The sequence below is a fragment of the Sceloporus undulatus genome, chromosome 3, assembly GCF_019175285.1.
Source record: "Sceloporus undulatus isolate JIND9_A2432 ecotype Alabama chromosome 3, SceUnd_v1.1, whole genome shotgun sequence".
Taxonomy (NCBI): domain Eukaryota; kingdom Metazoa; phylum Chordata; class Lepidosauria; order Squamata; family Phrynosomatidae; genus Sceloporus; species Sceloporus undulatus.
This window is the reverse complement of record NC_056524.1, coordinates 232575033-232601055: the sequence shown is the minus strand read 5'-3', so window position 1 is coordinate 232601055 and position 26023 is coordinate 232575033. Positions and strand designations below refer to the sequence as shown.

Here is a 26023-nt window from a genome sequence, read left to right as displayed (position 1 = left end):
TTACTAAACAGCTGGCTTGTACTTTTCAGCTTTGGAAATCTGGGATCAGGAAGAGGAGGATTAATGTGAAAAGCAAGGAAAATTATTCTCCTGTGTTTTCAGAAACATGCATAGTGAAAAAAGAAAAGAAAAAGAAAGGACCTTGGTGCCATGTGTGAGTGGATCAAATCTTTCCTATATCTGCATCCAAGCTATTTGGTTGTGATCAGATGATTACAGCTCAAAGAAACGATTGGAGAGAGCTAGCTGGCTGCAGCTGCACTGTAGTCTGTGTGCAGGGACAAGGAGCTACTGTTTTTCAAACATAGCATAAACATAGAAGTTATTTTGTAGGCTTCAGGATGCAGCTATGGGTTGTGCTGCCAGCATTGTTCTGCTTCAAGCCTTTCGTTCAGTGGTACAGAGGAACTGTGCACATATTTGTAGACGACGGCAAGAGGAATTGTCACATGAAATCCTGCCTCTGGATAGTGATGATGAAATGAGCAGACCCAGAACTCTCATCATCATGGTATAGTATACTTTTGTCAAATAGGCACTGCTGACAGGGCTATTAGGACAAATTTCATGACTTGCAAGAGAGAGAGGGAGAGAAGAGTGTTGAAAGTAAATTTCCTAACATGTTTGGAACTCTAAAGCCCTCCAATTGAAATTGTGTCTGTTACCTAACAGAGCCTAATTTTCTCTTTCCTTTTCAGCTGGAATTAGGAAAGGCTTATATGCAATATGGAAAGAGCTCTTTTGCTTTCTGGTTTGTTTCTGCTTTTTTATTCTTTTTGCTGTGAAATGCTGTGCTTATACTCTGATCATAATGTTATTTATGTTTATGTATATAGATTTGGTGTCTCCTCTGATTTTTCTACTAAACTTCTGATTCAGTAGTGTAGAAACAGTCACATAACCAAGGTATTTTCTGGTTACCTTCCTGTAGTTCCAGGCAACCAATTGTTGCAAGCAACAATCCCTTGTTGTCTTCAAGTAAAAGGGATTTATTTGTATTTGTATTTATTATCATATTAATAAGCTTCTTAGCAATAGGCATCTGTGTTAGAAGTGATCTCCTAAATTATGAATAAATGTTAAGTGATCTATCTATTTTTATCTTGGTTTGCTTGAAGAGAGCCAATGGGACATGAGATCAAAGATGAACTTCCTTTCTAAACCATGGATTTTATTTTTCTAGAATACCTGTATTTATAGCTGTATATTTTTTTAAGCAGCAGGTATAAGCATGAGTGTGATGAAATTACATATTCTCTCCCTTCCTCTCTAGTTCCCCAATGCACTTACTCCAGTTTAATTACTAGACCAAGCTTTACTGATCTGGGTGATAAAATAAGAATAGTTTTGATTGTCTGGTTCTTAGTGGTTTATCCGATGTTACCATGGCCACAGCACAGTGTTTTCAGATTCACTAACGCACTGGATGAGCTATCACAAGGTCCCAAGGCAGGTATGGTGTTGCCTAATGCTGTTAATATTTCTCAGTTCAACTTGTGATGCTTGACTACACACAGATATGTGAAATATTACTGATTATAATCTAAGCTTCTCCTGCTTAGTTGTATCATAGTGAAGAGGGTTTTTTTTTGTTTTTTGTTTTTTGTCATTCAGAGACCTTGAGATGGCTGAAAGGGGAAAAGTACTTGCAGTCATCTACCTAGAACCTCCTGCATTTCCTCATGTCTTTTACTGAATATGAGCATATTCTGCCCCTCTTGTATACATGTGCAAGGAATTCCAGCTCTTACCTGTCCTCAGCCTTTACAGATAGGGGAGAAACAACATTCTGGGACACACCTCCCACTTTCAATAAAACTAACTAGCTTTCTAGAAACAGCCATTAATGTCATTGTAACACTGTAATCTTAGCTCTTTGAAAATTTAGCTGTTGTGTACCTTCAAGTCATTTCCAACATATGGTGACTCTAAGGCAACCTGTCACAAGATTTTCTTGGCAAGATTTGATCAGAGGGCGTTTACTTTTGCCTTCCTCTGAGGCTGGGAGAATGTGACTAGCCCAAGGCCAGTAAGTGCATATCCATGGCCAAGTGGGGATTTGAATCCTGGTCTCCCAGTTTCTAGTCCAACAATCAAACAACTACACTGCATTGGCTCACTTGTTGAGAGCTACAGTACCTTTTTTTAGTTATAAAATTTCAGTTACAGTGGTACCTCGGGATACGAAATACCCAGGTTACGAAATTTTCGGGATACGAAAAAATCCCATAGGGAATTATTGTTTCGGGTTACGAATGTTTTTTCGGGTTACGAAAAAACTTTTGGTGCTTTTTTCGGCTTTTTCGCACGGAATCGCGGCTTTTCCCCATTAGCGCCTATGGCAATTTGGCTTACGAAGGCTTTTCGGGTTACGAAAGCGGCCGCGGAACGAATTAATTTCGTAACCCGAGGCACCACTGTACTTTTAATGAGGTTGTAGTCATTTATAGAGTAACCCCATACTCATAGGTCACACTGAGTTTAGTAGGGTTTAGTTGCATGTATGTGGTTACAGGATGGCAGGCTTAAGAGATTTATTGTAGGTAATATTTCAATAAAAATTCCCAAGATAACTTATATAAGTTATATATAACAAATTTAGGCACTTTACAGAGTGCCCAAAAAGGGCGCTCTGCCGGCGCCCGTGTTTGCTCCGCGAGGGAGCCACAGCGGACAAACCGCACGGCTCCCTCACACAGTAAAAAGAACTCACAAAAAGCAGGTTCTTCTTGCGGCGCAATTGTGACATCACAAGGCGCCAATGGCGCACTTGCGGCATCACATCTGTGCTGTGACCTGCGGACGCTAAGCGTCCATCACATCAAAATGCCGGCGCCCATGTGTATAGGACACTGCCATTTTGACGCCCCCAGTACATACTAGGGGTGAGGCCTGATTGGATGCTGCACCCTTGGCCAACCCCAGTACATACTGGAGGCGGAGCCAAGGCCCGTCTGGAATGGGTCATAGTAAACTTAAGACCTAAAAAGCAGCAAGATCTTGAAGGCCACGAAAGTACACAGTGAGATTAAAATTATATTTTAAAAGTATGCAAATTTAGAATGGCATTTGCCTGTCACTGAAATGACAATGCAATAGATTCCAGTGAGGACGGTATTTGTGTAGAGCATTCCACAATTGGGGTGCCAACACTGAGAAGGCTCTCCTCCTGGTAACCATCCATATTGAATATAAATAATAAAACATTCAGTTTCTTCATAATAAATGGCATAGTAACTCATTTTTATTTACTGGAGAAAATTTTACATTTCTTTTCAAAACAAAAATATTCTTTCAAAGTAGTTTACAATTATGTTATAAGTAACTGTACCATAATATCACATTACTAATACCATTTAAATCTTGATCCTAGAATCTAACAGCTAAGAGAACAATATAAACCAGGTGTAGGCAACATTTTTGAGCTGGGGGCCGGGTTGCTGTCCCTCAGACAACTGGGGGGCCGAAGCCAAAAAATAAATAATTAAATAAAAAATTATATAAATAAATAAACCGGACCAAATGTAGGACAAAATTTTCACATGGAGGACACTTTTTTTAAAAAAATTGAGTACACGAATAAATTTGCTGATTTTTTAAAAAAAGTTAATATAAATGCATGTTTCTGAGGCTTCTATAGACAATTGCCCCCCCTTGCCCCTGCTTGCCCGCCGCTTCCCCCCTTACCCGCCTCCTCCTGATGGGTCAAAGGCCCCGGCGGCAATCGCTGGCAGGACCGGGCTGGGGCCGGTCCCAAGGCCTCGCTGGGCCGCATCCGGCCTGCGGGCCGCAGGTTGCCTACCCCTGATATAAACAGATCAAATCATCATTTTAACTCATAAGAGGGCAAAGTGTCGTTTTGAGACCCCATGTAGTGCCTTTACCTCTCAAGACTCCTTGGACTGCCTTATTTTCCTAAGAAAAAGAGGAAGGAAACAAGCAGGGAAGCACTTCACCTTTTAAATGTGTTGCAAGATGTATCTCTTGGACTCATTACAATTGTGCACCACTGATCTAGCAGAATTGTGCACCACTGGTCTAATTCTCCTCTCATTTATAAAGGAAATATTTGAACCCAGTTAACCTTCTGTTCAGCCATATGAGAACGTGAACCATTTCTCAGGGAGCTTTCCCCACTTACACTGAATATTGACCCCTGAATATTAATTTCTATCAGAGCTCTTCCTCTTGCTGCTCTTTCAAACTGTTACTTTTGATGGGTTCTTAAGAATAGAGGCCATCTACAACCAGGGGAGCCTCTTAATCTCAGACTGCAGAAAATGAGGCTTTTCAGATGTTCTTGGACTACAGTTCCCATGAGAACCTGCCAGTCTGACCAGTGGTGAAGTATGATGGGTATTTCAATTGAAAAGTAAGGCCAGAGGTCCTCCCTTCCTCCCAAACCTTTATTCTCAAATAAAGGTAAGAATTTTCATGGAAATATATGCAGAGAAACATGTATACTACTTTCTGCTTATACACTGAAGACATTGTATAGCCTGAAAAGGATAAACAGTTACTTAGCCATGCTTGAGAAATCTCTTTGAAGGATTAGATATACACATACACAGTGGCTGTGGCATCCAGGTAGTTTAGCCTTGAGTCTGATTTTCTATGGCAAACTGTGGTTGCTTGTCAAGATGCAGAGTTCTGTCTGAGAACATGCAAGGAAACATGGAGCAGGTCCTGGCTGTTTGTAAGTTCCCCCTTTTCCCCAACTAAACTACATGTATAAATCAGTATGCATCCAACTTGTCACTTTTCATTAAAATCAGTTGAGAAACCATTATTCTTATGCAGGAATCGATATACCTATGACAATGTTCTTCTATTTCCCTACAATTGATTACTTTATTCTGAAAACTGTAAAAGTCCATACGTAAAATCTATGAAAAATAGGGATGTAATTCTTCACTAATTTCATTCTAAAAGGAAGCAGTGAGTAATTTTAGCATTTTTTTATTGCAAGAAAGTCTTTGAAGTCTACACAGTTTTGAAGACTATTTGCATTTTGTGGTTTATTCTGTACAAATTTTAGGCATGTTATGTTATGATGTTGGTGTCTATATGTATCAGGGTTTGGGAGCATGCGGTTGCTGTGCACTCCTGAACCCTAAAATCACTGCCGTCATGCCACAAAGTGCCCTTGTGTACTGGGCCATAGTCTCCTTAAACCTAGTGGAGACTCCTTTGTAGACATTAAGCAGAGACTGAATGGCCATCTGTTGAGGATGCTTTGATTGTGAGTTCCTGCATGGCAGAATGGGATTGGACTGGATGGCTCTTGTGGTCTCTTCCAACTCTGTGATTCTATGAGTCTATGATTTCTGTACAGAAATACTGTTTTTCTAACTGAAAATGTTGTTTCCTGTTCAAAAGAACTTATATACAAAATTTTCACAGAATAAATCCTTAAGATTTTCACCAGGATTTTTGTTACAAAGATTTCCTATCATTCAGCAAATTTTGATTATTTTTTGAAATATTTTTGAATGTGCTTTTCATCCCTAATGAAAGGTCTGATATCCAAATGACAACCAACTTCTCTCACATAAAAGGCTCCGCTACTTTTTTAAAACATGAGTTAAGTGTATCAATCTTTTGTCATTCCTTTGGCAAGCTGGAAAACTTTACAAAGTCAAATTCACCTCATTTTGTCACCTTTTGAAGGCACAATTACTTAATCCCTACCCCAATACAGATGCAACACAATTTGCCATGGTATATGTAATTACATGGCCTCATACCTGTTTCATATCTGCACTTAGTTGATAAGCATTCAGCAACCTGAATTAATATGCTTCCTTTACCTTGAATTGTTCTTTCTAGAAAATGTAATGGGATGTGACATATCTGTTTGTGTTAAGTTCTGATCCATCAGGAATTCTGCTTTGTTTTGTTCTGTTTGGTAGATGTGCAGAAAACTTGTGGGTTGCCAGATGTTACTAAACTACTAATCCCACAATGCTTTGCCATTGGCCAGGATGGATGGAGCTAATGGGAAATGGAGTCAAGTACCATTTGTAACCATTTTCTGCCATTGGCTTAATTTAGGGCCCGAACAGAAAGGCCAAAATAAAGCTGCTTCAGGTCACTTTGGAGGTATGCTGTTTAAGTGACACACACATCTTAAGAGGCCAGAAACTGTGCCAAAGTTGCATTTTACTCCTTAGGACTGGAGTGTGGCTTTGGCGTGACTTCTGGCCTCTTAGGATGCATGCAGCATTTAAACAGCATACCTCCAAAGTGACCTGAAGCAGCTTTATTTTGGCCTGTTTGTTTGGGCTCTTAGTCATGATTGCTTTAGTTTTGATTCAGCTAAGATATTTGTTCAGAATATCTTGCAACTGATGGGATATTTGAACCTGTGTTTCCAATATTCCAACCCAACATTTAGGACTTTGCATGGTTTATAAGACTAAGAATAAAAGTCCTGTTTTGCAAATTGGTGGCTTTCTAATGTAGTGAAGTTTTATTGCATTGTAATATTTATTAATTATTAAGGCTGATGTATGTATTGATTGATTTATAATGCATCCATCATTACAATGTTCCAGGTAGATGTACCTCATATACTAGTAAAACACTGTGTACCTCTTATAACAAATTCTAATCAATAAGTCTGATACTCACTCCAAATAATTAAGAGCAAGACTGCTAGTAGTAAAGATCCATGACACAGTAAAATGTTCATGTCTAAAATGAATGGATGCCTGAGCTACTTAAAGCCCCTGCACATCCTAATCTTTTGTGTTCTGAAGTGTGGGCACCCCAGCAGAGGCACTTGAGAATACTAAAGTGATGTTATTTGTAGATCACATTATAGACTCATGGGTTAATGAAGCTACAGGTGCCTGAAGATTCAGAAAGAAGAAAAGTCCAGCAGCATACAGGTTGCTTTTCAGTGACAAATACCACCAGACTTCTGTTTGGATAACATAATGGTAGACAAGAAAAGACAGCTTGTATCTGAGAGTGGAGGAAACTACTACTGAACCAAAAGTACTCACTGGTATTTTTGCAGATATTTTTGACAGTGTCAGAAATCATTACATCAGATATAACCATAATGACATTGCCCATTCAGTATATAATCCCTGATTAGGTGGGATTTCCCATGGGATGAATTCAAGAATAGGAAGGTCTGGGGTGGAAATGCTGTAGAGGCAAAAGCAACAGAAGCTAGAAAACAAATGTATTGAACAGTTTAAAAGAAGTGTAAGTTTAGAAAAATCTAAGTTGATTGGTCAGCAAGGAACTTGTATGACTGGTTTGACTTTTGGACTGCGACTCTGGAAACCAAGGTTCCAATCCCCACTCAGCCATGGAAACCCATTGGGTGACCTTGGGCATGTCATATTCTCTCAGGCTCAGAGGAGGGCAAAGGCAAACCCCCTCTGAACAAATTTTGTCAAGAAAACCCATAATAGATTTGCCTTAGGGTTACCATAAAGCAGAAACAACTTGGGCTGACTCTACATGGGTAAACAACACAACCTTATCTTGATTTCAGTCTTGCTGGAGCACACAATGTTCCTCTCATTCTGAGGTGAAGACACTTCTTTTTGATGCCTGAGGGCTTTAAAGCAATTTAAAAAAAAAAAAACCTCTAGTTTACTTTGCTGTTTTGGGGATGAACTATTTTATTTTAATACATATGGTTTGACCCTCAAATTGGGATTGGGGTGGAATCAGGGCTGGGGGAAGGGAGGGTGAGGAAGTCACCAGAGATGTCTCTCCTAGACTCCTACTCACCAACAAAGGGCTGGAAGGATCATCACAATTTTTCCCTACAGCCTTCCTATCTTTACACTCTGTTTTTTTGTGAAGCTTCGAATCTTTAATCTTTAAATATCTGCTTACCTTTAGATGTCCCTTTGAGTGAGGTGGTAGGAGAGATCTCATGGGTCAAGCACTTTAAAATACTTTCCTAGGAGTAAGCACTTTTGAATGCAGTGAAAGAAAATAAACTTTTATTTACTCTTAATTTTACTGACTTTGTACAGCATTGTGTATAATTACAGCGCTATAGAAATAAAGTTTAATAATAATAATAACTTATTTGAAATGTGGTACTGGGCAAGAGTGTTGAGAATACTGCAGACAGCCAAAAAGACAAACAAATGGATCCTTGAACAGATCAAGCCTGAAGTACCCCTAGAAGCCAAGATGATCAAATTGAGGCTGTTGTACTTTGGCCACATCATGACAAGGCACAACTCATTAGAAAAGACAACAATACTGGGAAGGGTTACAAGTAGCAGAAAGAGAGGAAGACTGCACTACAGAAGGCTAGACTCAATTAGGGAGATCATGGGCATGAGTCTACAAAACTTAAGCAGAGCAGTGGAAGACAGGGAAGGTTTTCATCCACAGGTTCACCATGAATTGGGGTTGACTCAAGGGTAGTTAACAACAACAATAGACCTATACAAGATTGTACCATATGCCAGCAGTCTGACACCCACTTTCCCGAGAATTAAATGCAATAAATGAGGCAGCAAATTAGAGGGGGCAGAGGCAACACATGTGATCGCAATAACAAGTACATTTCTATACCGCTTATCAGTGCACTTAAGCACTCCCTAAGCAGTTTACAATGTGTAAGCTAATGTGATAGCTGGGGTAACCATCCAGGTATGCAACCAATCCAATGGAAGTCCAGGTGGCTGGTCAGAATGGCAGAAAACAGGTAATTTGATCTTGCATTTCAGGAACAAAAAAAGTGCCCCACAACCATGGTGGAACAGACATAAAGCAACACAAGGAACATTTGCACAAGGTAGAAGCAGGTTCTTGTACCAGTATGTGACTACATAATGAGGGTCCCATGTGGCTAATCCAAACTGATTTCAATTTAAATTAAAATAGGTGCAGTAAAAGGGTCGAACTGGGACAGGATACTATGCAGTGGAGCTGGCACGCCTTTCCAGACTAAGTTATCCATTAGACTTGCCTCCCCTCTAATGATACCTCTATTGTTGTGATATCAAAATTGATTGATACTATCCCCCCCATCGCCCCCTTATTTCTTGCACTAATCTGCCCGAAATTTTAGTGTATTCCTATTGGACAGTTTTAAATTTGGATGTTTAATCTCTTTTTATGGATTGATCACTGTTTTTATGATGGGGGGAGGGTTGGGGTTTGGGGGTTTTTAAATTGTAATTTTTAATTGTCTGATGTTTTAATTATACTGTTGGAATCCACCTTGATTCTTTTGTGAAAAAGCGGAATACAAATACAAATAACAATAATAGTATTACAGTCTTGTGTAGATTCAAACTTGAAGGTGCACAGTGGACACAGAAATTCACCAAGGTTTATTTTATTTACTTATTTATTCAATCTATATTCTCCCTTTCTCTCAACATAGGATCAAGATGGCATACAACCTTTTAAAACACAATGCATTTTTTAAAAGACCAAAAATAGTTTTTTTAAAAAAATGCGTATAAAACACAATAAAACAGAAATAATCCCCAACCCCTCCCCATTACAAGATTGACTTTATTCATTGTAAACACATACAAGTTTGATAGCAGTCTTAGATAGTGGAGAGGATGAAATCTAGCATAAAAGAAGTAAGATCATGCTTTCTCAACTTGATCTTGGTTGAAATAATCAGTCTGCATAAAATTGAGTGCACAAATCCATTAATATATCTTGATCCAAATTTGTGATTTGTTACAACTTTGGGTGATTTCACCTCATTGAAGCAGGACTGGCTAACCATATTTTTGAACTATAGTTCCTCAAATCCCTCTAGTCAGGTTGGCCAAGCTCTTAGGGTGTATCTATACCACAGAAATAAAGCAGTTCCACTTTTATTGCCAATGACTCTATCTGACAGAATCCTGGGTTTGTAGTTTGGTGAGTTACCAGAGCTCTCTGACAGACTAGGTTGAATACCTCAGCAAACTACAGATCCTAGGATTCCACAGGCTGGAACCATGACAGTTAAAGTGGTGTCAAACTGCTTTTATTTCTGCAGTGTGGCAGGTCTCTTAATTTAAGTAGCTACAAGGAACACCATTTTTACTTTTAATTGTAGCCTTGGGAATACTGGGGTACTTATATTTGTCTAGCACAAAGCTTCCTCCCAGTCATATGGACTTGTTCTTGAGGGTCAGTTTCTGAACTAGTCTTCAGTACCCTTTAGTGCAGTTATTCTGGATAGGTGTAAAAGCACTTAGAAATGCTCTCCAGGACTGTGGCAAGTTGTATAAATTTGTAAACTCAGTTTTGGAAGGCAATAAGGACTTCAAGAGGCACTAACTGAGGCACAGACCAATAAAGAAAAGAGAACTTGATGAGCAAGCCAGCCAACCAGAAGATAATGCCAGAAGAGAGAGGTACTTGGAGGAAATAAAGGGGAATAAAAGAGAAAGATCAAGAGGCAGCCATGGTATAAGAAAAAGATCTGCATAAAGAAGCAGCCAGACATAAAATGCCGTAATTAAATTGGCACTCTGCTGTTGAAAAAACACTTTACTACCATTTCTTTGCTAACCACTGTCTCATATTGGTCTGTCTCACTACCTCTTTTCTAATTTTCTATTTATTATTAGTCTGAACATTTTCCTCCCTCTCTCCCATCCAACCATAGAAACTATATGGTATTGTACAGAGGAATCTGGGCACCAAGGTTGTTTTGCTGTGTGTGTTTTAACATTTAACTGTCAATTTTGAAAATCTGAGTGTGTTACTGATGTTCCTGGCTCACATGCTGGAGCTCTTCTTCTTCACATCAAGCAGTCAGCATTAATGTTCTCTTTCACTCACTTTCTCTTGATCTTCATGATCTCTCTTTTGTAAATATGGAATAAACACCACTGACATCACCCTCTTAGGTTGGAAGTGCTGAGTTCTTTCAGCCGACCTCTGCCTGGCAGATTTAGTCACCGAAATGGTGCCTCTCATCTTACAGCTGTGAACCCCAACAAATGGCTTTTAAGCCTGTGGATATTCAGTTTCCACTAAAACACACCCTTCACCTGGCAGAGAAAAAAATAGAATAAAAAGGCCTGCATTATATTCTTCATTCAGCAAACGAACTGGAAGTGTTAGATTCTGTATTTCAACCACCAGAATTACAACAGCAACAAAAGTACCGTAGCTGTAATTTTAAAAATAACATTTTCAATCTCTGCTTTTTATTGACACATGAAACTACCTTATCTAATTAGTCTACTATTGCCCAGTCTAACTGACAGTAACTCTCCAGACTCAGGTTGAATCCACGCCTGTAAAATAATTCATACTTACTGTGATGCCAATCCTGTAGAAACACATGATGTTCCTGTAGATTAAAAATGAAATCACTTATTTTTGATGAGTGAGGGGTTTAAGTCAAAGTTTCCAGGTGTATCATTGGGAGAGTAGGGTGTAGTCAGGGCGCCATACAAGCAGTGTTGTCAACAAGCCTCAAAGATATTCCCTGGAATGTTTTACCAAAATCCAAAATCCCCCAAATTCCCCAATATTTACAGGAATATTCAGTCAAAATCCCCGGAAAGAAATTTCTAGAACATGGCCACATAGCCCGAAAAACCCACAAAAAACCATGGATGCCAGCCATGAAAGCCTTTGACATCACAGAAATTAATTAAATTCCCCGGATTCTGGGGAATTCCTTAGAAATTGGCAGTGCTTCATACAGGTGAGTGGCATCCTCCATCTGGCAAGCATGTTGTTGCCCATTTATTTATTTATTTTAAAACAAAATATTTTTCATATACAGTTGGCCCTTCTCATACACGGATTTTTTATACACGGATTCAAGCATCCACGGTTTGAAAATGTTCAAAAAAAAGTATAAATTTCAACTATCAAACCTTGATTTTCCATTTTTTATAAGGCACATCATTTTGCTATGTCATTATATTTAATGGAACTTGAGCATCCATGGATTTTGTTATCCACAGGGGAATTTTGGAACCAAACCCCAGAATATAACAAGGGTCCACTGTACTACATTGGGTTGGGGGCACCCAATGTCTGCATGTAGTTGGGGGGGGGGAAGAGGAAGGTTACAAGCATAAAAAGTTTGAGAACCACTAGTTTAATAGCTCCATGAACAGCCTAATTATCTACTAATGGAACCACTGTCTTCATCAGTTCATTAGTCCCCATTCAGCCCATTCCTGTCTCCAGTCACCTGTTCAGAATATCCATCATCTCACCTGGATTATGTTAAAAATAAAAACAGCTGTCATCTGCATATTGATGGCACCATCCCTTTTATTTTTAACATTCAGTTTATGTGGGGGAGGGGGGTAGTCCTAATAAACCTCATTTGCTCACTTATTCACCCCCGGGATGGGAGGGGGAAATGGGGAAGCCGGTCATTCAGTCTATACCAATTTGCTTCCTATGACCCTGGAAGACCTGGTCTGTACCCACCCAAGGGTGCCAAATCTACCCCAAAACTGTTGATCTTATGGCTGGGCTTGGTGAGGGAGGTGGTGGCCCCAAAGATAAGGAAAAAGCAAAAAAAATGCTGATTGGCTGCAAAGGTGGTGGCAGTCCCAAGGAGAAAGAAACATTTTTTAAAAATTTTTATTTCTCCTGCTGCCCTCTCCCTGGTCAAGTCCCATTGCAAAGTCACTCTGTAGTCAAGTGGCTCAGACAGAATGAGGCACCCAGCCATGAGATCAACGGTGAAAGGGTAGCCCAGTCTACCTGCTTGGGTGGGGATTGACTGGGGTTGCTGTAGAACAGACCTTCCTGTTTCATGTTCAGCATGGTTTTTGACTGGTGGTGTTTATGGTTAATGGTGAGAGAATAGGATGGCCTTTCGTAGGTGACTATTTTTAAGTCTCACACACTACATAATGGTGCTGCGAAGACAAGATAGTCACCTTTTGTGCACCACCATCAGTTCTTTGGAAGAAATACAGACACAGATGTGGCAAATAAATTATGTTTTGGACCAGTGCTGGAATATTACTTAATACGCAAAATAGCCAGCCTATTGTGTTGCAGAAGGAGATTGAAACTGGTAAATACATAGTACACCCCCCCCCAGTGATGCCACTGGACCTAACCCCAGCCCACTGTATTTGAACCTTAGTTCCTGTAAATCTTTTTTACACTCTCCCCACGCCAGAAAGATATGAAATACCATACATGGTCTTGCACTAAATGTAGTCTTGCTAGTGTAATAGCAGTTGATGAAAGATCCAGAAAAATGCACCTGATTTACAACTCATGAAACTAGAGGTGTTTGTATGATTTAGATTTTGGCATTATGGAATAACATGGACTAAAGGCCATTCGGAAGCAGATATTCAATAGGTAAAGTATGTTCTATTGTAGAAGTGCAACTATGGGGAGAAATCTTACCTGTAGTCTGACTGACAGATGTTTTATTGCTTGAGTGCACCTCCCAACTGATATTTTCTATGGGTCAAAAGACATTTATAGAAAAAAAAATCTAGTCTATGCCTTGTACCTACCAAAGCAAAGAGATTTACCTTGTTGTAAAATGTCACCTGAGCTGTGCACACTTCCACAGTGAAATATGTTGTATTTCTGTTTATATTATAATGGTACTTGGAAGTTTTCAGTGCTCCCTACAAAAGAGCATATGCAATTTCTAGTGCAATTTGTCTCATCTTTTTTAGACACATAGGCGGGATATAGACTGCCAATTTGAGGCGGTCTGGCCCCGCCCCTTTCCCCGCTGGAGCGGGGCCCTCAGCGGGCCAGAAGGCAGCCGCCTGAGGCCCCGATCCGCCGCTTTTCGGGCTGCGGGGAAGCGGCAAAAGGCCGCTTCCCCGCAGCCTGAAAAAGGGGTGCCCTGGGGCTTCAGCCCCAAGGACCCCCGCGGCGGCGGGAGCAGCAGAAAAGGGCCGCTTGGCCCCTTTCTCGTTTAGTCCACTGGGCGCAGCCATCTGAAGGCTGCGCGCCAGCGGACTAAACCCGGAAGGAGCTCCGAAATGGAGCTCCTTCCTGCTCCGTGTCCAGGGCGCACTGAGCGCCCTGGCACGGAGCTACTACATCATGGACTGCTGCCCCGTCTAGAGGCGGCGCGGCCATGACGTACTCACGGCGGCAGCCGGGCGGAAGGGCCGCCGCCGTTTAGTGCGTGTTCACCACGCACTAGGGTTAGGGCGGTGCGGAAGCACCGCCCTTTCAACCCTATGCGTGGCGAACACGCACTAAACTCGGTCTGGTAACCGGTCATATAGTGAATGAGACATATAAAATTTTGTTTGCATTTCTGCTGCCATCAATAAATTAATCCATATCCCTTTAAAGTGTAGGATATTGGGAAAAGAACAAATGGCTGGAAAATGGCAGCAGTGGTTCTTCTCTTCAATGCCCATGAAGCTCAGTATTTGCCAGACAGTGTATGAATCCCCCATTTTCATTTCCATCTATACAGAGCTTTAAGGTGGGAATCTGGGAAGTTGTCATTAAAAAGTCATGTTTATGACCTCTGTACTGAATAACTAAAGATTCCCAACTGATTAGAGGATTTTGTCAAGTAGTTAGAAAAAATGGCCTTGGTTTGCTTTGTTTCCTTTTATCAGGTAGAACTCAGCCAATGGAGCTATTCAGTTGTGTGGAGATAAATATTATGTCCAGCTAATGCTTCAGGTCAAATGGGCTTTAAAGGCACAGTTAAATGGCTGGCTCAAATATAGGCTATTCTAATTGCTTAGGAGAGGAAAACATTCAGTTGAGTCCCATCTTTTATGAGATGAAATATGCTCACCCATGTGTCATCTCTGCTGGAGTAACATATTTAAACATTCCAAAGGAGACCATTGCTTTTTACTATGCTGGTATCTAGTTTTAATCATTATCAGCATGTGTTTTGTAGTAAGTAAAAGTCAATTGGCATGTAGACATAGCATTCCTCAACTAATTATCCCCATCAATTGTAGCAGTTTTATAGTTTTAACAAGCCTATTGATGCCTAGGACAGCTTTATAGTTGAAACCATTTTACTTCATAAATAGTGATGTATCTCTCAGTCCACCAACCTGTTTCTTTGTTTCACTTCTGGAAATGGCAGTGATAAGTGATAATTAAATTGGAGTGTGTTTCAATGAGAATAATCAAATCCTGGAATTTGCTATTCAGATTTAAAGCATTGCAAGCACAAAAGGGATGTGGTGGCTCAGTGGTTTAAGACATCAGTTCTGATGACTGGAAGATCAGAAGGTTGGTGGTTCGAGGCCCAAGTGCTCCATGATGGTTTGAGCTCCTGTCACTAGTCCCAGCTTCTGCCAGCCTAGCAGTTCGAAAAGATGCAATATTGTACAAGAAATAGGTACCACTTCAGTGGAAGATAACAGCGTTATCTGGCCACATGACCACCAGAGTTGTCTTCGGTGGCTATTTGGCTTAGATGGAGATGGGCACCACCCCATACATTTGGTTATGACTAGATGTTTGTGTCAAGGGACTACCTTTACCTTATAACTGTCATCTTCCAGCCTGCGAAGCAGTTGACCAGGTAGACCCAGCTTCATCAGGGCTAGCCTGGAAGAAGAAGTCCTCCCTCCATAACTCGTCTACGGCCTGCGATGGAGTTGACCAGGCAGGCCCGGCTCCATCAGGGCTAGCCTGGAAGAAGAAAGTCCTCCCTCCATAATGTCATCTTATGGCCGGTGAGGGAGTTGACCAGGCAGGCCCGGCTCCATCAGGGCTAGCCTGGAAGAAGAAAGTCCTCCCTCCATAACTGTCATCTTATGGCCTGTGAGGGAGTTGACCAGGCAGGCCCGGCTCCAGCAGGGCTAGCCTGGAAGAAGAGAGTCCTCCCTCCATAACTGTCATCTCCAGCCTGCGAGGGAGTTGACCAGGCAGGCCCAGCTCCATCAGGGCTAGCTTGGAAGAAGAGATCCTCACTCCATAACTGTTCATCTTCCGCCTGCGAGGGAGTTGACCAGCAGGCCCAGCTCCACCAGGGCTAGCCTGGAAGAAGAGGATCCTCCCTCCATAACTGTCATCTCCAGCCTTGAGGGAGTTAACCAGGCAGGCCCAGCTCTATCAGGGCTAGCCTGGAAGAAGAGGCTCCTCCCTCCATAATGTCACCCTTCCGGCCTGCGAGGGAGATGACCAGGCAGGCCCAGCTCCATCAGGCTAGCCTGGAAGAAAAGAGACCTCCCTTCAGTCCATCGGTTGGTCCAGGCCTCAGAGGGAGAGAAGAAGGCTGAACCTGATCCCCCCCCCCCTCACCGTTCCCTTCTCCTTTTGTCTCGTGTCTTTAGATTGTAAGCTTGAGGGCAGGGAACCGTCTATTACCCCTCTGTAGTAAGCCGCCTGGATTCCCAGTGATTGGCCGGCATTAAATAAATCCTAATTATTATTATTATTATTATTATTATTATTATTATCTTTAAACACCATATACTGGAGTAAAGCTTGCCGGGTGTATTCCACATCTTTCAGTAAGAACAGAAAGAATAGGAGAACCTTGTTTCTTTAGCTGCTATGAGAAGACCAGGAGAACAATCATCTACAATATCTTTAGTCTCTTGTTTGTAAAGTGATGCATATTTTCATGCTGACTTTGTAAAAGTCTGACAATTCATTTGCACTTATTTAAGACCTGTTCTTAAGAGTACAAGCCCAAGCAAATGAAGAATACACAACACAGAAGAGTATTTTTCTTCCTTGGATCACAAGCTAACTGTGACTTTAGACCATTATAAACACCATTTGTGGCTGCATTAGAAGGCGCATCATATCCAGAACAAAAAGCAGAATTGTTTCAGATTGCCCAGCACTGGCTAAGGGTCAGCTGCTGCATAACATTTATGTTAGTGTCACATTTATTGACAAACTTAAAGGGGAAGGAAAGCAAGACAGAAACTGTGTTTGTTTATCTCAGAAAATAACAGAGAGGAGACAGAGTAATGATCATTCAAGACTTCATGACCATTGCGATAACCTCACATGCAATCAGAATGAAAAAAATTAGGTTTCATTGGAGTATTATGGGGAAATGGAAAATGCTCTCCTTATCATATCAAACATAGGTCCTAAATTATGTTTTGTAAGAAAGTCAAATAGGGAGGATGGCAGGTGCAACAGAAAGAATAATTCATCCAAAACTTCATAATAAATTGCTGGAAGGACCAAAATTAATAGCCAGGTCCTTTGCCTCCCTGTCCAAGTTCCTTCTGACCTTTCCTTATTGCCTGCCAAGTTCAGTGAGATTGCCTACAAAATATGATTTCATTGGTGTTGCTTTGAACATTTTGGCTTTGTGCAGGTTAAACTAATCTCATTACTCCAAATGTGATTACTCATGCAGATACTGAATCACTTATAAGTAAAGGAGTTTAGAATTCATAGTAGGAAAAACAAATTTAGAATCTGCACAGAAAAATAAATCCCTAGCTTTCAGTGTCTAGGAAAATCACATTTTTGAACATAGCACATTCTGTACACTGAAAGGCCCAGGTCTGATGTATATATTTTTTTCATACGATGGTTGATTTGCGCTTCACAAAATCTATCCATGTCTCTTTCTGAGTGACAATCAGATGGATCCCCCAGATTAATCCAGGGATGAGTCGGTATGATCTCCCTGACACTTTTGTGACTATCCCAGGATTAGAATGCTTCCATGTTATTCTATTATTATTATGAACATTTTGTCAAATAATGGATGCAGGGAGAAACAAAAGACTACTGATGTATGCACAAGGGTGATCATTACAATCACCTCTGAACTTACATCTCCCTCTAGGAATTTGGTTTTTTGCTTCAGAACGATGTTGCAAATGCTTATTTCAGAACTGACCTAAAGTTACTTTTTGTTCTTGAGGTCACAGAAGAAGAGAAGTGCTTGTGCTGTTCTAGAAAGCCTTGACTGGCCAGGAATAGAGATATTTGATTGTATGTACCCATGTATGCTTTAATATCTTGGCAGGGGGTGCTGAAGCAGGTGTCCACTGTTTCAGTAAAGTGCCTAGAAGTTCTAAGTTAGAGCATTGGGATGAGAAAATGTTTTCTTGTTGAGGGGTGTATCTTCATATTTTCTTGTTGTATGCTTGGGGCTAATCTAATAAGGCCTTCGTACCGCTGGAGCCAGATTTAAAATGGCCGGAGTTGCAACATAATACAATTATACAGTATGTATACTCTCACCTGTGCCACCCAATCTCTCTCTCTCTCTCTCTCTCTCTCTCTCTGTTTGCCATCCTATCTCTGCACATCACATAAAATTAGGGTCACATGAAAGTAATTCTATTGCTGTAGATTCCATACCTCTCATCAGTGACAGTATAGATTTTCACACCTGGCTGAATTGTCACTCAAACGTCCCTGAAAGGTGGAGAAAGTGCATGTGTATGGAAACCAGTCGCACACCCTCAATCATCATGGAAACGTCACTCCCTCTAGCATCCCTGAATTGTCTCAAGGGGAGTGGATTTCCTATGAATGCAAAATTTGTGTTCATAGGAAATCCGCTCTCTGGAACCATTCAGGCACACTAAGAGGGAGTGACGATTGCATGACAATTGCGGTAGTGTGCCAGCTTTCCACAGACACACATGCTTCCCCCACCTTTGAGTGACATTTGAGTGACATTTGAGCGACAATTCAGCCAGGTATGGAAATCTTCAGTATCTCCTCTGAAACTCTGCCTAGTTAGACCCACCTAGTCAGCTCTTTCCCCATCTTTTTAGAGGATTGTGAAGACCCTAATTTTAGCAGAGACATCTGTTAAATTGATTTAGGGAACATTTTATATTTGATTGCTAAAGCCTTTTGTTGTTATTAGATCTGAGTGGTTTGATTTATTTTATTCTCTGAGTGGTATGCAATAATAGTAAAATCTATCTGTCTATCTATAGATCTCTCTCTATAGATCTATGTATCAATAGATAAGTTGCATTTTAATAGGTTCAAATCCACACTCAGCTATGAAAATCCACTGGGTGACTGAGAAATTCACATTATCTTTGCCTTAGAGGAAGATAATGGCAAACTTCCAAAATAAGGCCTGCCAAGAAAATCCTAGGATAGGACCATCATATGTTAAATGTACACAAAAATAAATGATTCTCCCTCCCTCCTTCTTTTCTCGAATTGTTTTGCTGTAAAGCACCTTGAGAGCCTAACTCTTTTTGTGTGTTTGTAGCATTTCTGTCTGACGTTCCTCTAGTGAGCTCAAGGAGGTTCTACATAGCCTTTTTTCTTCCCCATGTCATCTTCACACAGCAACATACCTCATGTGGTATGTCAGGGTTGCCCAAGGTCTCCCGGTCAGTGTCCTGCCTTGGTGGGGACTTGAACGTAGATCTCTGAAGACTCAGTACTCTAACCAATTAACTCTAATCAATTTAGAATTATATAAAAGTAAAAGTAAATCCCATGAAATTTATAGGGTCATTATAAGTCAACAGGTGACTTGACACACAAATTAATATTAATATATTCAGGATCTTGTCATACAGATAATGAATGAGTATATTTTGCCAGTGTTTTGTCCCCCTCCCTCTCTCTTTTGTCCTCTCTTCTCTTTCACTTGCATATCTGTTTGAGAAACCAGGGTGACTTCAGGCAAGGCACTTGACCTTCTTCTGCTTCAATTGTGTCAGCTGGAAAACTGGGTATGAAAGTGGAATTTTTGCACAAGCCAGATGTTGCGTCTGAGCTGGGCTTTCCTGCTTTTTTTTTTTTTTTAATAATCCTGTAATTACTGAGGGTATTGCTGGTATTCATTAGGCATCAGTTTGGAGTAATGAATGCAAAAAGTCAAGTATGCATGTCTTGAAATAGTAAACTGCATTGACTCTTAGTTTTTCACAAATCATTGAAGTGCAGTGACAATCCAGATAAAACTGATTTAGGTTGCCAGCAGAGCATGGCAATAGCCATTTAGTCTGCAGTCAACAAATTCAGTTTATTAAAATGCCCTTGGCAGATCTGAGTCAGATCAAAATTAGACACAGTCCCAATGTAGTTTTGAACTAGCTTGAAGATCTCTGTAGATCCAGCTTGATGATCTCTGATCTTCATGCAGAGCCACAGTCAAGGTCAAATCAATCTAACCTAGGACTTTCCACGCCTGTGAAATATTCAGACAAAATGTTCTGGTTCCTTCACTAAAAAGGTAATGCATATGCCATTAAAAGGCTAATGTTTTCTGTCTTTTTTTCCACTGGAATGGGGTGAGACAGAGTAGGGCTATATGAGAAGAAGACCCTTTTCTATAGTGGTACCAGAATTATGGAGTTCCCTGTCTTGGGAAGATACAGTCGGCTGCTTCTGTTATATGGGGTTTGAATACCTACATGTTTGTATCAATGATTACTTTACTCTCTTAAATATTTAAACTGCCCTAATTTTAGCTAATGTTTTATGCTGTTATTTGTAAGTCTGTTAATTATTCATAATTTGTTATTGTAAATCCCTCTGACTGCCGTTTTAGGTATGGTAAGAATGAAATCAGTAAACATATAAGTGGTATATGGGCTTTCTAGAAAGCCTCTGTCATTCATGTGTTGTTGTTTTAGATTTAATTTTTTTTTTAAATGGGACTTTAACCCCCCCCCCCCCCCACACACACACACACACAGAGTTTTGTATGAAAACTCCCGGAATTCTCAAGCGAGCATAGGCAAAGAATTATGGAAATTGTAGTCCTAAAAGTAACATTTTCATGTTCTCATTGTAACAGGCAAAGAAGGACTGAATGTGTTTTTAGTGGCAGAATTTTTCACCAGTAGCAGATTATATTCTGTCTCCTGCCAGTAAAACTATTATGCAGTTTTGGAGAACATTCTGGAGCAGATTTGGAGGCAGGCATGACACAAATAATACAAGGTGAAGAGAGGAAAAGAAAATGTGCTGCATGTGTGGACAGTGGCATTTCCACACCAGGTGTCATCCAGTGCAGGGGCAGGGGCGGGACTTCTGGTTGGGTTTTCAGGGGTGGGGTGGACAGGATAGATTGCACATACATAGAGGGGAGCACTGTGGGTGCGCAGACCAAAACAGTGCACCGGTGGACCAAAGTGGCATGGGGGAGGGGAGGGGTGAGCAGCACGTATGTACAGACTGGAGCACCCTGTATGTGTGCACAGATATGAACAGTGTGCATGGGGGGCTGGAGCGACATGTGCATGTCCAGATGAAACCAGCATGCATGGGTTGCGTGGGGTGGCACGTGCAGGCGTGGATAGAGTAGTATATGCACATGGCATGTGGGGGATGGTGTGGGGGGGTTGACCTTCTGAGGTGTCACCCAGTGCAGTCCACACCCCACAGTGATGCTACTGTCTGTGGAAGTCTGCTTGTGTAATGCTGGATTTAGCCAAACACAATTTACACATCTTTACTCTGGAGTGGTGTGAAAACTTTCCACACCTGTGGAGCACTGTGTTTTTTCAGGCTACAAGTGAGCCATCTAACTTTCTAAAAGACTGACCAGATTCTAAGAGAACATCTTCCCTTGTAGATTCTTGTAGCAGAGAGAGTGGTATTCTGAAATCCCCAAAAATCCAAAATCCAAAACACTTCTGGTTCTCACCATTTTGTATATGGAGACTCACATCCAAACATAAAGTTTTAAGAACATCATTGCAGTTCTCTTCTTGTTAACTCTTTATTGCAAACCTGTGTGATTTGCCCAATTTTCTTTGTCTTTCCTAATTTTCAAACTAAGCTGCTGGGATCATATGACTTGTCTAAGCAAACCCAGTTAGTTCAAAACTCAAATGGGAATTTCCAAATAATGTGTTCCTATAGCTCAATACAGATTTCTCTCTCTCTCTCTCTCTCACACACACACACCCTATTTGACTGACATAATGGCCGTGTCATGTCCAAACGGCGCGGTGTGGCCGTTATCTCTTGGCGCTGCTGCAGGGCGCCTGTGGTGCCCTTTCAGCGGTGCTGGAAGGAGCTTCGAAATGGAGCACCTTTCGTGCAATGTATCTCTGGTGCAGCCTTTACACAGCTGCGCCAGTGATACAAAAGAGAAAAGGACCAAGTGGCCTCTTTCTCTCTTTCCCTGCCGCTATCGTGGTGTCCTTGGGCATGAAGCCCCAAGGACACCGCTTTCCAGGCCACGGGGAAGTGGCATTTTGCTGCTTCCCCAAGGCCGGGAAAAGCAGCAGATCAGGGCCTCCGGGGCTGCTGCTGGGGCAGCTCAGGCCCCGATCCGTCAGGGAAAGGGGTGGGTGCAGGCCACCCCAAAGGGGCGGTCTGTATCCCGCTGATAATACTCAAAGGAGAATGGGGAGTGCTGCTGCTGAATGTTCCAGTCCTGCAGATTCTGGCAAAGTATTGTGTCTCTGGCCTTACCATGCGTGCACAAGTGCTTCCTTTGGCAATATAGTGCATCATAAAACCAGATTTCCACAAGAGGTCTCTGCAAAAACATCATGCGGCCAAGTGCTCTGAAAAAGCCTCCCAGGCTGTGTTGGATGTATGTTGGATTTGAGCAAATCTCCTGTCTGTTCCACTGAAGTTCTGTGTCATCAGGCCAAGGAACTGGTGGAAATTGACTTCAGACATATACAAGACGGAGAGAATATGTGAATATCTGAAACAAATTAAATAGCAAACAGATGTTATCTACATAAACCACTAATTCCTTCCTGCTCAGAGCACTCAGTTTTATGCTCTTCTATTGCTTTCTGCTCTCATTCTGTCTCAACTCACTTTCACTGAACTCCTTCTGTCTCCTCCCTTCACCAAATAAATTGAAGAATTTTAAACTGTTAATCCTCTGGCACTCTGTAAATTAAGTGAAATAATCCAGAATACTCCAAATTGCCCACCTGAGTTGCTGAGATGGTGACACCTGTGCTTTCTGATGGTTCAATGTGCACAAACTTTTCATGAATATTTAATTTAAAATATTGTATAAAATCACCTTCAGTTTATATTTATAAGATATATCTGAAATGAATTTTGTGTTTAGACTTGGATTCCATCTTCAAGATATCTGATCATATATATGCAAATAGAAATATTCCAAAATATGAAAAAATCCAAAACACTTCTGGTCCTAAGCATTTTGATGAGACCTGTATTATCAACCTGTATTATCTTCATGTCAGATAATTTGTCTTAATTTTGCTAAGCAGGTTGGAGGTTGGAATATAAGATAAACCTGCTTTATATGGAATCAGAGAATGAAATGTAAAATGAATTAGGAATGGCATGACAATGATATATATGGTATCTTATGTAATATGCAAATAAGTGTGTTTTAGAGACAAATACTGCCTTGTTTTATGCCTACTCATTTTCTACACAATGTTGTCTTCCATGACAATGTTTGCTGTATTATGTCGCATTCCTTTTCCTGCCCTTAGTTGCTATTTTATTGAATTTTATCTTCATTTTCTTGTATGTATGTGGCCCATCTTCTAAATGATTGGTTTTTATTCTGCTTCCTTCTACTGGCTTCTTTTCTAGCACACATATTTTAACAATGACAAATGGTTCCAATATATGAATAGTTATGTTTTCATCGGCATAACGAGAGGGCAATTTTCTCTGGAAATTGTGGAACTCTCCCCTCCTCAGCAAGCACAAACTACAACATAAGAAGTAGGAATGCATGTGCTACAAACTTCATATTTGAAATCCTGAAGTGATTTCATTTATTATGCTAAACCAAATTCAGTCTATCTCTGTAGTCCAGTGAAATTCCTCTGGTGAATTGAATTGTGTGCTCTCTCACATAAGTTTGCATATAGTGATAAGCAGAAGTCAGACCTTATGAAACGCACAGCACCAGTGAGGAAAAATAAAATTGTCTTGTAATTCTTGGCTATGCAAAAATAGTAACAGGAGTGGGGATAAAGGAATGGTTGATCCATGAATGAAGTTTACAAAAGTGATTGCATATGTTGCTCAGTCTTATATCAAAGACCTATCTGAGAAGGGAAAGAGAATGGTTGCAAACCCCCACTAATTTAAGAATCTAATGGTCTGTGAATGGAAGACTTAATTTCAAAGGCCAAGAGAGCTGAATTTAAATGTGAGCTTTGGGTAAACATGGGCCTTAAAGGTCACAACATTACTTGATTCATCCCTAAAGTTCTGCTTCTGTTAACAAAAACCCCATAGTGGCTACAGTGTGAATGACATGCAAAAATTAAATTACTACCTTCTCTTTTACATGCATCAAGCCTTCAGCATCTGCTTGATAAGCTCTTCTTCTCTAAACTTTTTTTTTGGGAAGGAAGAAAGGCAGCTATTATTATCTTGTCTCTAAAGAACTACACTTAATGACTGATTGTTAGTAAAAATTAGAAGGGAGCATGAGGTCATTCATGAAAAAAGAATTGTGGTGTCTAGATGAACCTAAAGACAAGAGACTTGGGGCCCATTCCCACTACAAAATAACTCAGTGTGGAAACTGGGTTATTTTGGTGATCAAATCTCTCCGGGGCCATTTACTCCTCTTTGTCGTTCACACTGACTGTGGGGGAAGAGGAAGAACGGTGAGGGCTCGTGAGGCCAAGGGAGCCCAGCTAATCACCCTCAACTTTGGGTGAAATGTGAATCAGATCCCACATTCCCACTGTTAGAACACTCCTCTGAATCAATTTTTTTTTACAAAAGAACCGCCCAAAAACTAGTGTCTAAAAAAAAGTTTGGTTTTGTTTTTTTTTTTAAATTGTCTTGCTTTAATGTGACGCAGTTGGGTCTGAAATGGTTTCCAGCGTGAATGACACACATATATATAGATCAGGAAATTGAGTCATATACTAGTGGGAATGGGCCTTTGATAGCTCTAACTCAGTGGTGCAATAGGCTAGATAATAGTTATGAAAATACAAAGGTAACTCCTCACAGGAAAAGTCAAATTCAGTCCCTTACAGCAGGGCAAAGTCCAGACCTCTAGATGTTGTTGATCTGCAACTCTCAATAGTCTTAAATTAATCAGTATAGCCAATGGTAAGGAATGCTAGGCACTTCAGTTCAACACCTGGTAGGCCACACTTTTCTATTCCCTGCTTGACAGTTTTGTCAAGTTACATGGCATCTGTAAAAGATAAACAATTATCTATTTAATGTATCATTTCATTAATTATCTATTTAATGTATCATTTCATTAAGTAGTCCAACTGTACTACACTAGAAGCCCAAGAACCTGACTCAAAATTATCTGTTGTTGCAGAGGATATTGAAAGGCAACTTTCTGCTTGTGCATAGAACTCTGCTAGAAATAGCATCTGGTTCATGTAACATTACTGGCATATTGTGTGAATCCAGAAGTGTACAAGTAAGGCCTGCAGTATTCTTGCTACCTCTTTTATATCATGGTGAAGGAAAGCTGTACAGTGATTGTCTGAAGATGCGAAAGTACAGTAGCTGACTGTTGCTTTTGGTGCAGTTCTCATCAACTTCATAGAAATTGGAACAGTACTCAGTATCACCTAAATATCAGAAGTACCCTTTGGCATGTCTCAGAAGGGGGAATTGGGGTAAATCCACTAGGTGGTTTGCAGCCATCATGTTCTGCAGTGGCAGATTTAATGTGGAAGACTCTTCACAGCAGCCTTTCCCAACCTCTCTCCCACACGCACAGTTTTAGGTCTAAAGAGCTTAACTAACTAATAGAAAACTGCCTGATTTCAATATCTAAAACTTCTTCAGATATCCATGGATTGAGTGCAGTGCCCCACAAAGCTTAATGGGAAATTATATATGAAGTTACTAAGGAGAAGGATTTTTTTTTCCAGTGTAGTTTTTCCCTAATAATTTCCTACATGAAAGCCTTGTTTTGTTGTAGTAACGTCCCATGATTCCTAACAGCAAATGACCTACACAGCACTTTCCCCCACTTTACTTCCTTTTTACTTAACCAAAAATAAAGTACTCCCCCCCCCCTTGGGAAGGGAGGAACTGGTAGAAAAAAGAAAGATAACAGCACAAGTCAGTTGCGTGACCCATTTCAAGGCAAGCCAGGGTCAAAGGGGGCCTGATTTCTCCCAATAAGATTACTATGATATTTTAGCCAGTTAGTTTTCCCAATGGAGCATCTGGACAAAATGAAATTGGTGGTGTTTTCTACTTTTCTGTT

General features: G+C 40.7%; 1 protein-coding gene across 1 annotated transcript in view; it reads left to right on the top strand.

Annotated features, from left to right (window-relative positions):
* Positions 1-252: 252 nt before the first annotated feature.
* Positions 253-26023, top strand: part of DOCK10 (dedicator of cytokinesis 10) — a 190322-nt gene continuing 164551 nt past the window's right edge. The window contains exon 1 of the mRNA XM_042458523.1: positions 253-511. Within this exon, the coding sequence (XP_042314457.1) occupies positions 350-511 (162 nt within the window). The 5' untranslated portion in view covers positions 253-349. The remainder of the gene's footprint in view (positions 512-26023) is intronic.